The sequence below is a fragment of the Pleurodeles waltl genome, chromosome 8, assembly GCF_031143425.1.
Source record: "Pleurodeles waltl isolate 20211129_DDA chromosome 8, aPleWal1.hap1.20221129, whole genome shotgun sequence".
Classification (NCBI taxonomy): Eukaryota; Metazoa; Chordata; class Amphibia; order Caudata; family Salamandridae; genus Pleurodeles; species Pleurodeles waltl.
Genome location: NC_090447.1, coordinates 1,482,333,187 through 1,482,345,213, shown reverse-complemented (window position 1 = coordinate 1,482,345,213; position 12,027 = coordinate 1,482,333,187). Strand labels below are relative to the sequence as shown.

Sequence of the window (12,027 nt, the reverse complement as noted above, 5' to 3'; positions counted from 1 at the left end):
AAGGGTAGGATTGAAGGGACAGACTGAAAAAAAGATCAATCAACCCTTTGTATACTATTTTAAATGATAGAAAACAACACAGTAAAAAAGAGACCATGATCCCTGTTCCACCCTAATGGGTACACTGAACATACATCACTATTAATAAATAATAACATTGTTGAGAAATGCATACATAATTATGTCATACATCATATTACACTTTAACCCATAGTGCATATGCACATAGAAAAACCTGAACCTTAAAAAACAGACAATTTAATTAAGGTGCAACCACTGTGTAATACCGTCATCCCCTGTATCGTTCCTACATACCAAAATACTTTGCATTTGGTCTACTCACTTGCAGCATGGGCAACACAGCATCATGCCTATGGGAAATTATCAAAGGAATATAAGTGTTCACAAGAACTAATGCCGGTGAACACTTGGAGCATTTTAAAGTCAACCTTTTTTGAATGTTTTATTACATCAACTGATGAAGATGATATGGTGCAGTGACTAAGTCAACCTAGGGACCTAACTTCGAATCCAGCTTGGAACTTGACTGAAAACTGTGCAGTTCTCAGCACGTCACTTATTTTGTGATGATGGTATAATCGTGTATAACTTTGTGTATTTCAAAGGTGTGGGCCCCCACTAGATGTAAGCAATCTTGCTTTGTCTCCATCACTCAACAATATAAACACATACTATACATGTTTTCACATTGTTAAATTATCCTGCTTAATCCACTCTGTGAATGCCCCTTCATTTTTAACTCTTTCAGAACACTCCTCATTTTGTAACAGTCACAAAGAAGCTCTATATCATTTGCTTTATCTCGGTAAACGTGCCACACCTTTAATGGTGTTCCTATAAGTCTACTTCTCGATGTCTGCGATGGGATCTTTCTTGTGTCTATTGGGAGATCCCCCATACACATCTTGTTCCCTAAAGCATTTGTTTATTATGTGTCTTATGATGCTTTAACTAAGAAAAGACAACTTTACAATAAGGCTTTCTTTTCTGTCAGACGTGCACACAGGGCCAAGATTCACTCGGTATATAACATCTTGCAGATGTGTGATGCTCACAGGTCTGGTGGATACTTTCGAAGCTCCAACAGTGCATAGTGTATGAGTGGAAATTATTGACAGAGCCAATGAATATGGCTTTAATGTGCTGATGTATTAAGATACAGGAATGTACAAATGTTGTTTGCATATGTTAGCACATTAAAACAAGACATATTGGAAATATGTGCACTCATACTGGCTCTGAGAATGTCTCTGCCCGCATTGCGTGATGTGGTAGCCCCACCACTGCGGCTTGAAGTACTAGCCCCCTCACCCCCCAGACGCAGGTCTAGTTGTGCCCCTGATTTTACTTGGTGGATGGGGTAAATTGTTGCAGTTTAATTAGCACTGGGGCACTCTGATGAGTAGCTGTTGCACTCTATAAATTCTTGACTGATTGAGTTGCTCAAAGGTGGAGACAGGATTAGAGAACCACTGACACGCAGTGGACTGGCCTTTCCAGGAGAGGCCGAGAGATGTTGACCTTCCCTGCCTGAGATAATTTGCATTCGATGATATAATGAGGCTTTGCTGGTAATCAGTCTGATTCATCAATTCACATTTCCTTTCTGTAGTTCCTTAAATGCACTCTTTTATTCACTCCAGTGCAAATGTTATTAGCACTTCGGCATCAGCCTACACTGTTTGCCATTTTTCGTCGGCAAGAGCACTGAGGAGAGAAGCCCCAGAAAATGGAAAATCAATATTTTCAGTTCAATGTTGGGATTAAGTGACGTAAACCTAAACCTGTGTAATAGTAGACATGGCAGTAGCCGTGGTCTATCAAATCTGCGCTGACGTGGTCTGATGTCTTTTTTTGTCTTCCTCATTATCTCAAGAAAAGCTTCTATTCATCCTCTTCCTTCGTTTAAATCCTGATCTATGATCCTGTTATCATTCCACTGAAAGTAGCTCTGGGGGCTCAGTATCTACATCTACGCACTGTGGGAAAGGCTTTTATTGAATCCTGCTCACATCAGGAAGTATTAAATTCCTATACCATTGTAAGTGAACCATCATCTCACAAAAGTTAATTTCAGAAACTAATCCCATAAACATGTCACCACTCCCAAGTGATGTTCTCTTAAGTGCAGGACTTAGGGCCACATGTACAGAGCATTTTTCTAGTCGCAAAGGGTTGATTCGTATAATATGACTGTTTGTGATTAGAAAAATGCATTTTTTTTTATGTATAAAGCCCAGGGTTTCGCCATTCGGTATTAGGAAGGGGCATGTTCAGGATGTCCCTTCCTAATACTGAATTTGAAAGGTATTAACGAAAGTTTCACGACCAAAATGCAGTCGCAAAACATTCCCAGATTACCACCAATATCAAACTGGTGGTAAGCCATTTGCAAATGGGAAAGAGTCGCATGGGACCACTTCCCCTTTGTGATGGGGGCACCAAAAAAATTTCAGAGCAGATAGTGGTCCCACAGGCCACTGCCTACTCTGAAAAAAATTAAAGATACTTTTGAAATGTAGCCCGTTTTCCTTTAAGGAAAATGGTCTGCATTATTAAAAAATGCATTATTTATTAAGCAATCATTGACATGTTGATCTGCTGACCCCAGCAGGCCACCACGCCTGTGCGTGCCAACCATTCCCAATGGGTCACAAATTGTGACCTGCCTCATGAATATTAATGAGGGAGAACCCTTTTTGGGAATCTCTAACAGTGTCTGAGACACTGCTGTACATCAGGTTTAGCGACTCACAAATTGCGAATCGCTAAGACTCGCAATTTGCGAGTCGCAAAACCTGACATTTGTACATTTGGCCCTTATTCCCTTTCAATATTATTTCTACAACACAAAACAAGTGGTAACAATGAGGATCTGCACACATGCAGCATATCAAACATTCAACATGTAAGTATACAGAGGTAGAGAATCCCAGTGACGTCACAGTGTTACTAAAGCAAGCAAGCAACCAAGGGACTTGCAGCAACACTAAAATTCGACCTAGAAATTGAAGCTACACCTCACTGCGATAATAAACTTAAATATTCACCCATAGCCTCCCCCTTCACCGGCCCCCATCCAAGGACAACAAATGCCCAAAGAAACCTCTGGTACACCCAAATCCTTTCCTCCAGCAGTGCTCAAAACACCAACGCACAGCCATTCTGCCAACAGACATCTTAACTCTGATCACTTTCTAGATCCCGCACTCATATCCTGTAATACTAACCTACTAAATTTCATTGCTGCACCAAAGAATGGTTCCTTGCCCTAGTCAAGAAGAAATAATCATTATTTGGTCAATAAAAAGGTGTTTCATTCTTTACAACTCAATATATATAATCCGTAAAATGGATGCACAACACAATTTCCAGTTCTTGCTCCACTCAACCATGCCCCACATGTTAGCCATCAATCTTGAGCAGATACATGCCAGTTATTCCAGGTCTATGAAAACATTTTAAATATTAACAAAAGTTCTGCGATGTATTACATCTTATCCTCACACTGTATCATTCCATATAATTACATATTTTTCCCAAAAAGCATTTTAATCTACAGAATGATGTTTTCCTGCAATCAGAACAATTACAGCATCAGCACTAGCTTCCATGACATCTGATCACTCTCAAGCCTGAGTCACTGGTGACCAGGGTTCCACTAGGCTATACAAGAAATATATTTTCTTGGTGTAGCACTTTACCTGCTTGTCAGTTGCTGCAGTGAATTTTCCAATGATTGGGTTGGATAAGGTGATGGTGTAGGTCAGGGTTCGCTGTTGGTTACCTCCAGGCTCTTTCTGCCAAGGTGTGGCTTCTAAATCTGTCCATAAAACATATACACATGTACACATAAGACTACATCAACTGAGGATACATGATATGGTTAACATTATCCAAATTACTCCATTAAAAAATCAATTCAACCATGGACATAGGTACGAATATGCCCAGATGAAAAAGTTACTTACCTTTCAGTAATGATCTTTCTGGTGGCTACCCTACATAATAACCAGAGAATACTTATCTTGTGAATATTCTCCAGCCATCAGACTGGATCCAAAATCTTAAAAGCAGTTTTCCTGCACACCTATAGGTGGCGCTGTGTACCTTTGTGCGGATAGCATATTGCTCTGGAAGCGATAAGCGGAGCTGTATACAAGCACCACCCATGCCCTCTGATGTCATTTTATTCCTCAAATGTCCACGCCCTAAGACGCAGAGCCCCTTTGCAGACAGAAATGACCAGTGTGCAAATCTCTAAAACTGGGACATTTTTAGATTGAAAAAAAAATGAGTTCAGGTCACTGAACAGGGATGCAGGATCTGTGGTTAGATAGAGTATCCACCAGAAACAGCATTACAGAGGGTATGTAACTTTTTCTTCTGATGAAAGATTCCTCATTTTGGCAATGGATACCATTGTAGTACCTCCAAGGGTGGTTGGTCTGTGAACTACTTCATACCAAACACTCCTTAAGGTCCAAGCAAGTAAAATGCTCCTCTCAATGGACCTGACTGTTGAGGCAGAAGTGCTTTGTGATCGCGTGTAGCAATGCCAAAGTAGCTGATTGACAAGGACAGACAATTTGCACGCTAACACAGTGGTAGCAACATTGGTCCTATAGGAGCGAGCCCACAAGGCATTTGGATCTGCTTCTTCGCTTTGCTCCAGTGAACCCAACAAAAAGCTGATCATCCATTCCATGTTCTTTGGTACTATCAACCTAAACCTTTAGGGCCCTCTGAGGGTTTAAGCGGTGGATCCTCTCTTTCTCCTTAGATGGACGAAGAGGGGCAAAGAATGCCAGCAGAATCATAGCCTGCCTGGCATGAAATAGACTGACCACTTTCAATATAAAGGAAGCTTGGGTCCTCACCACCAATGTACCTGGAAAGAACATTGTACAATGTAGGTTGGCAGAAAGAGCCTGCTGCTCATTCACACACTTAGCTGACGTTATGGCAATGAGTAAAACTGTTTTCAATGCCAGAAATCTCAAAGGGCAACTGTACAGAGGCTTAAAAGGGGTTCACATCTAAAGAGTGAGGCATCACAAAGGGTTTTGGCAGAAACAAATGCTGTAAACCTTTCAAAAAGCACACCACAGGTGATTTAAATAGCAAAAGCTGATCTAGCAATCACAAAAAAGGTAAAAAGACTGGTAAACAGCCCTTAAGAGTACCAAAGTCTTTGTTGGGCCAGGGTTAGAACAAACAACAAAACCTCAGATAACTTAGCCTGTAGCGTGTCAATTTTGCGGGTGCTGCACCAATCCACAAACTTGTCCCAATGGCTGGCAGACACAGACTTTGTGGAGAGACACCTCGCTGCTAAGATGACATCAACAACCTCAGGCAAATGGTCAAAGTAGGTCAACTGCTTATCCAGGAGTTCTGAGTACCACACTTTACTGGCTCAATCCAGTACCACCAAGGTAACTTGGGCCTGGTTGTGGAGGAGAGGCAGTGGCAGGAAGGAGTACAGGAGTCACAAACTCCAAACTAGACGGAAGGTGGCTCTGACGCAGAACTGCCTTGGAAACTCAAACATGCAAAAGTGATGACATTGCACCTCTTCTGCGATGGTGGTAAAAAAAAAAAAGAAAAAAAAATCAAGCCAGGGTTCTCCTCATAGCTGGGAGATGCCATGTGCAACAGCCATTCATGAGCGGACACTGATTTTGTCCACCCTGGCATTCAAAGATCCTGCCAGGCGGTTTACCACCAAGTAAATCTGCAGGCAGTCCAGCCCCTTACAGAGGTGCACAGCCACCTGACACAGGGCCCTCCAGAACCACTCTGCCTTGCTTATTGTAGTAACACATGGAGGTGCGTTGTCCTTGAACTGCTGCGCCGGCATTCCTTTAATAGTTCACACGAAAGCCTTCAACACCAAGTAAATCAACCCCAATTCCAACAAACTGATGTGGAGTTGAATCTCTACCATGATCAGAGGCCTCTGATCTCCATCTTTCTCAGATGATCTCGCCATCTCATGCATCTGCAACCACTATCAACACTGACAGGAGTAAGGAGAAGAGTCTGTCACTGACTGTAGGAAAGTACCCTCTTTCTTGGCATGGTTACCCCCATTTTCTGCCTGTTGTCAGTGTTAACCAAGACCCCAGAGATTATGCTCTCTCCCTTCTAACTTAGTAACTTACATCCCACATTTGGCATACTTGAGCCCCCATGTAAGTCCATAGAATATGGTACCCAGGGCACTGGGGTACCAGCGGATCACCATGGGATGAAGCATGTACTATGCCACCCTTGGGGAGCCCATGCAAAGTGTATCTGCAGGCATGAGCCCTTTTCACTACAGGTCACTGCACCAGATCACTGTAAGTCATCCCTATGGCAGGCCCTCCTAGCCCAGAGGGAAGGGTGCAAGTACCTGTGTGTGAGGGCACCCCTGCACTAGCAGAGGTGCCCCCACAGACTCCAGTTCCATTTTCATGGACTTCGTGAGTGCGGGGATGCCATTTTATGCGTGTAGTTGTAATGCGTGTGTCCATTTTATACTGGACATAGGTCACTACCTATGTCCAGCTTCATAATGGTAACTACGAAACTAGGTATGTTTGGTAACAAACATGTCGGAATCATACCCCAATACTGTTGCAAGTATTGGAAGTATGATTCCATGCACTCTGAAGGCTCCTTAGAGGAGCCCCAGCATTGCTCCTACCAGCTTTTTGGGGTTTTCCGGGCAGCCCAAGCTGCTACCACCCGCTACTTGAACAGCTCAAGCCCAGGAAGGCAGAACAAAGATTTCCTTTGGGAGAAGTGGGGTAACACCCTCTTCCTTTGGAAATAGGTGTTACATGGCTTGGGAGGGGTAGCCTCCCCAAGTCACTGGGATTCTTTGAAGGGCACATTGGTGCCCTGTGTGTATACACCAGTCTACACCGGTTCAGGGACCTCCAGTCCCTGCTCTGGCGCAAAACTGGACAATGGAAAGAGGAGTGACCAATCCCCTGTCCATCACCAACCCCCGGGTGGTGCCCAGAGATCTTCCAGAGGGTCCCTGGGTTCTTCCATCTTGAATCTAAGGTTGGCAGAGACCTCTGGGAGCATCGGAGTGGCCAGGTCAGGCAGGTGACATCCGAGAACCCTCCTGGTAGGTTGTCACCTGACTACGTGACCAATCCCCTTTCAGGGCTATTTAGGGTCTCTCTCTTGGGTGGGTCGTCAGATTCGGCTTGCAGGATTCCAGCAGGATTCCTTCTGCAACCTCTACTTCGACTTCTAACCACTGGAACGGTGACTGGACCCTCCAGGAACCGACACTGCATCCATGACGAAGACTCTGCTTGCAACATTGTTTCCACTGCTCCTTACAGCTTCTGCAACATTTCCCCGGCTGTACATCTCCTGAGGGCGGCAAGTCTTCAGTCTGCACAAGAAGGAAGAAGGAATCTTTCTTGGAGTTCCCACTTTTTACTGTTTCTCGGGCGTTTTTGCTCGTTACTTATTTTTGTATATAATTCACAGGTTTGGTTTCTTGATTTTCAGACATATTTTTCCCTCCGTGTGCCACATTTTGGGCTGGCTACATGTTACTTTCCATGTTTTCTTCGGATCACCTATTTTTGCGGAGTTACTTTTTTGAAAGACCACACCGCGGTAAGCCTCTCTCTCCTCGTTTTCTCTTTCTTTTACTTTTTTATTGAACTATGAGAGTTTATTGATTCAATAGTCCATAAGTCCTCTTACTTAATTTATTTATTATATCCATTTTGGCATCTGTTTTTTAGGTAACTGATATACCAATATACATTGTGTTACTATTGACTGGATACTTTTTGGGGTACGTTTCCTTCAGATTTCTACTTGCACGACCAGATAACCAGTTCCTTTACTGTTGGCATTTTTACTTTTTTATTACACGTATTACTAATTTGCTAAGTATACACTATTAGAATTACCTTTCCCTTTCTTTATTATCGATACACGCTGCACTTTATGCGAATGCATGACCCAGAACTTGTCGTGCACGGACTGGCTAACTTTAAATATTCATCGGTATACACATTTCTAACTGATCTTTTTGATTGGCTTTTTTGTAGACCTATCTTTATCTCTATCTTTTTTACTGGCTTTGGTACTTTTACTTCTATACCTCTACTCACTCACCTTGTACCAGAGTATAGAATATATATGTCTTCTTTGGTTATGTTACAGCCCTGAAGAAGCCCTATGTTGGGCGAAACGCGTTGGCTATTCATCGTGAATTTATCACCTGTTCATGAATTTGCTAAGATTGCAAGGACATAAGGCTCTTTGTTTTCTGTTTGTATATCATTTGTTTTCACTATCTACATTGCCCAATTGGGTGGCAATAAGTCATTATTTTGGAATGTCAACAAAATATTAAACCTGAAATACTTTTTCTTTTACATTGTTACACTGGCTTTGTCCGTTTGTATACTGTTTTCTGCACAGTTTGCAGTGCACCACCTTTTGGAGCAATCTTTCTTGGAGTGAAGGAGTCACTCCCCTGCATCTGCAGGCAATAACTGCAACGACGGCCGGATGCATGGATCTCCTCTCCTCCTAAGCTGCGTGGATCCTGCATCACAGATGGTGGTCTGGAGTAGTCATCTTGGTCCTCTCTGCCTGCTGTCCAACTTTGGTGGCGGTAAGCCCTTGCTTTCCCACGCATAACAGTACCCCAGTCCACCATGTCTCTTGCAGCTGCCAAGGCTTGTTTGCATCTCCTCGAAGGGATCTTCAGGTTCTGTGTAGCCCCAGTCCCCAGAACCCCTCCTAGGATGCACAGCCCTCTGTGTGCTTCTCCTGCGGCCTGGGATCTTTCTCCAGAAGGGCTGCGTGGGCTCCTCTGTGACTCCTGGTTCTTCACCCAGTGGGTCTTTTGTGGAGGCTGTCTCTTCTTCTTTGGACTCTCTGCCTTGCTGAGGGTCCCCATGGGACTCCACCATGGGTGCAGTCCTCCTGGCCCTTGCTGGTCCCCAGCAGCTCCACATTTGCTTCACTGCGACTTCTGCCTGTGTCAAGGCTTGTTGGTGGCTTTTCCACACCGCTGACCGACTGCAATCATCCATCCAACTGCATTCTCCAGGAACTCTTCACCTGCTCCAGGGCTGCATTCCTGGCCATCTTCATCCTATCGTTGACCAACTCCTGCATCCACAGCTGGGTGGGTAGAAGCTCCTACCCCTACTGGACTCTTCTGTGACTTCTGGACTTGGTCCCCTTCTTCCACAGGTCTTCCTCTTCAGGAACCCACCGCTGGTTTCTTGCAGTCTTGTTTGGGTGTTGCATTTTCTTATTTTTCTTCCTTTTGGTGGTTTGGGGGAAAATCTAGTAATTTACTCCTTTCCTCCTGGTTGCTAGGGGGCACTGTGGTACTTACCTTTGGGGTTTCTTAGTACCCCCGGTTCCCCTCTACGCATTCCACTTACATAGGTGGGGATCCTGTATTCGCATTCCATTTTTTCAGTGTATTGTTTGGGCTCCCTCTAGGGTCACCACTGTCTATTGCTATTTGCACTGTTTTCAAACACTTTCTATACCTAATGCTGATAACTAGTGTTAGAAATTGTGTCTTTGGTTGGCAGCCAGGTTACCCCCTGTCCAAGCAAGGACCCTCACTCTAGTCAGGGTAAGTCACACACAATCCAAATTATCCTGTGCCCACCCTCTGGTAGCTTGGCACTGAGCAGTCAGGCTTAACTTAAAGGGCAATTTGTAAAGTATTTGTGCAATAAATCTACAATACCTGTAGGAAAATGGCTCCCTGTTGCAGTTAACCCCCCCCCCCCCAACGTTTTGTCTGATGTTGATGCTAACTTGACTGAGAAATGTGCTGGGACCCTGCTAACCAGGCTCCAGCACCAGTGTTCTTTCACTAAAAATGTACCATTGTCTCCACAATTGGCACACCTCTGGCACACAGATACGTCCCTTGTAAAAGGTACCAGTGGTACCAAGGGTCCTGTGACCAGGGAATGTCTCTAAGGGCTGCAGCATGTGTTGTGCCACCTTTAGGGACCCCTCACCTAACACATGCACACTGCCATTGCAGATTGTGTGTGTTGGTGGGGAGAAAAGGCAAAGTCGACATGGCATCCCCCTCAGGATGCCATGCACACAAAATACTGGCTGTGGCATAGGTAAGTCACCCCTCTAATAGGTCTTACAGCCCTAAGGCAGGGTGCACTATGCCACAGGTGAGGTCATAGCTGCATGAGCAATATGCCCCTACAGTGTCTAAGTCTATTCTTAGACATTGTAAGTACAGTGTGGCCATATTAAGTTTATGGTCTAGGAGTTTGTCAAAAACGAACTCCACAGCTCCATAATGGCTACACTGAATACTGGGAAGTTTGGTATCAAACTTCTCAGAATAATAAATCCACACTGATGCCAGTGTTGGATTTATTAAAAATGCACACAGAAAGCATCTTAGAGATGCCCCCTGTATTTTACCAAATCCTTCAGTGCAGGACTGACTAGTCTGTGCCAGCCTGCTGCTAATAGCCAAGTTTCTGACCCCCTGGGGTGAGAGCCTTTGTGCTCTCTGAGGCCAGAAACAAAGCCTGCACTGGGTGGAGATGCTTAACGCCTCCCCCCTGCAGGAACTGTAACACCTAGCAGTGAGCCTCAAGGGCTCAAGCTTGGTGTTGCAATGCCCCAGAGCACTCCAGCTAGTGGAGATGCCCACCCCCTGGACACAGCCCCCACTTTTGCCGGCAAGTCCAGGGGAGATAATGAGAAAAACAAGGAGTCACCCACCCGTCAAGACAGCCCCTATGGTGTCCTGAGCTGAGGGGACCCCTGCCTTTAGAAATCCTCCTTCATGATTTTGGAGGATTCCCCCAAAAGGAATAGGGATGTGCCCCCCCTCCCCTCAGGGAGGAGGCAGAAGGAGGATGAAGCCAGACCTAAACACACCCCTAAATTGAGTATTTAGGGGCGACCATAAACCCAGGAAATCAGATTCCTGCAACCTGAAGAATCAAGGACTGCTGACCTACAAGCCTGCAGAGAAGATGGAAGACGACAACTGCTTTGGCCCCAGCCCTACAGGCTTGTCTACTGATTCGAAACCTGCAATCAGCAACGCATCCGACAGGGACCAGCAATCTCTGAAGCCTCAGAGGACTGCCGTGGACTAAAGGACCAAGAAACTCCCATGAGCAGCAGCCCTGCTCAAAAACAGCTCCTTCTTTGCAACAAAGAAGCAACTTCCAAAGACTTCACATTTCCAGCCGGAAGCGTTCGAGATCCAGAGAACAAATACCACAGGGAGAACTCCCCGGCGACTGCGAGTAGCCCGAGACGACCCCCTCCGAACCCCCACAGCGATGCCTGCAGAGAGAATCCAGAGGCTCCCCCTGGCCACGACTGCCTGTAACAAGGGACCCGACGCCTGGAATCAGCACAGCATCCGCAGCCTCCCAGACCTGAAGGAACCGAACCTCAGTGCAGAAGTGACCGCCAGGCGACGCTCTGCCTAGCCCAGGTGGTGGCTGTCCAGAGAAGCCCCCCCTGTGCCCCACCTGCACCGCTAGAGTGACCCCGGGTCCCTCCATTGATTCCTATCTGAAACCCGACGCCTGCTTTGCACACTGCACCCGGCCGCCACTGAGGGTGTGTTTTGTGTGCCTACTTGTGTCCCCCCCAGTGCTCTACAAAACCCCCCAGGTCTGCCCCCCAAGGACGCGGGTACTTTCCTGCTGGCAGACTGGAACCGGAGCACCCCTGTTCTCCATAGGCGCCTATGTGTTTTGGGCACCTCTTTGACCTCTGCACAAGACCGGCCCTGAGCTGCTGGTGTGGTAACTTTGCGGTTGCCTTGAACCTCCAACGGTGGGCTGCCTATGCCCAAGAACTGAGACTTGTAAGTGTCTTACTTACCTCACAATCTAACATTTACTTACCTCCCCCAGGAACTGTTGATTTGTGCACAGTGTCCACTTTTAAAATAGCTTATTGCCATTTTAACAAAGACTGTATATGATATTGCTTTTATTC

General features: G+C 45.5%; 1 protein-coding gene across 3 annotated transcripts in view; it reads right to left on the bottom strand.

Moving 5' to 3' along the window:
• The window catches only part of GRAMD1C (GRAM domain containing 1C), a 1,284,216-nt gene that overhangs the window by 271,338 nt on the left and 1,000,851 nt on the right, over nt 1-12,027 (bottom strand). For all 3 annotated transcript variants that reach the window (XM_069202670.1, XM_069202671.1, XM_069202672.1), the window contains one exon: nt 3,726-3,844. In XM_069202670.1, coding sequence (XP_069058771.1) covers nt 3,726-3,844 — 119 coding nt within the window. The remainder of the gene's footprint in view (nt 1-3,725; nt 3,845-12,027) is intronic.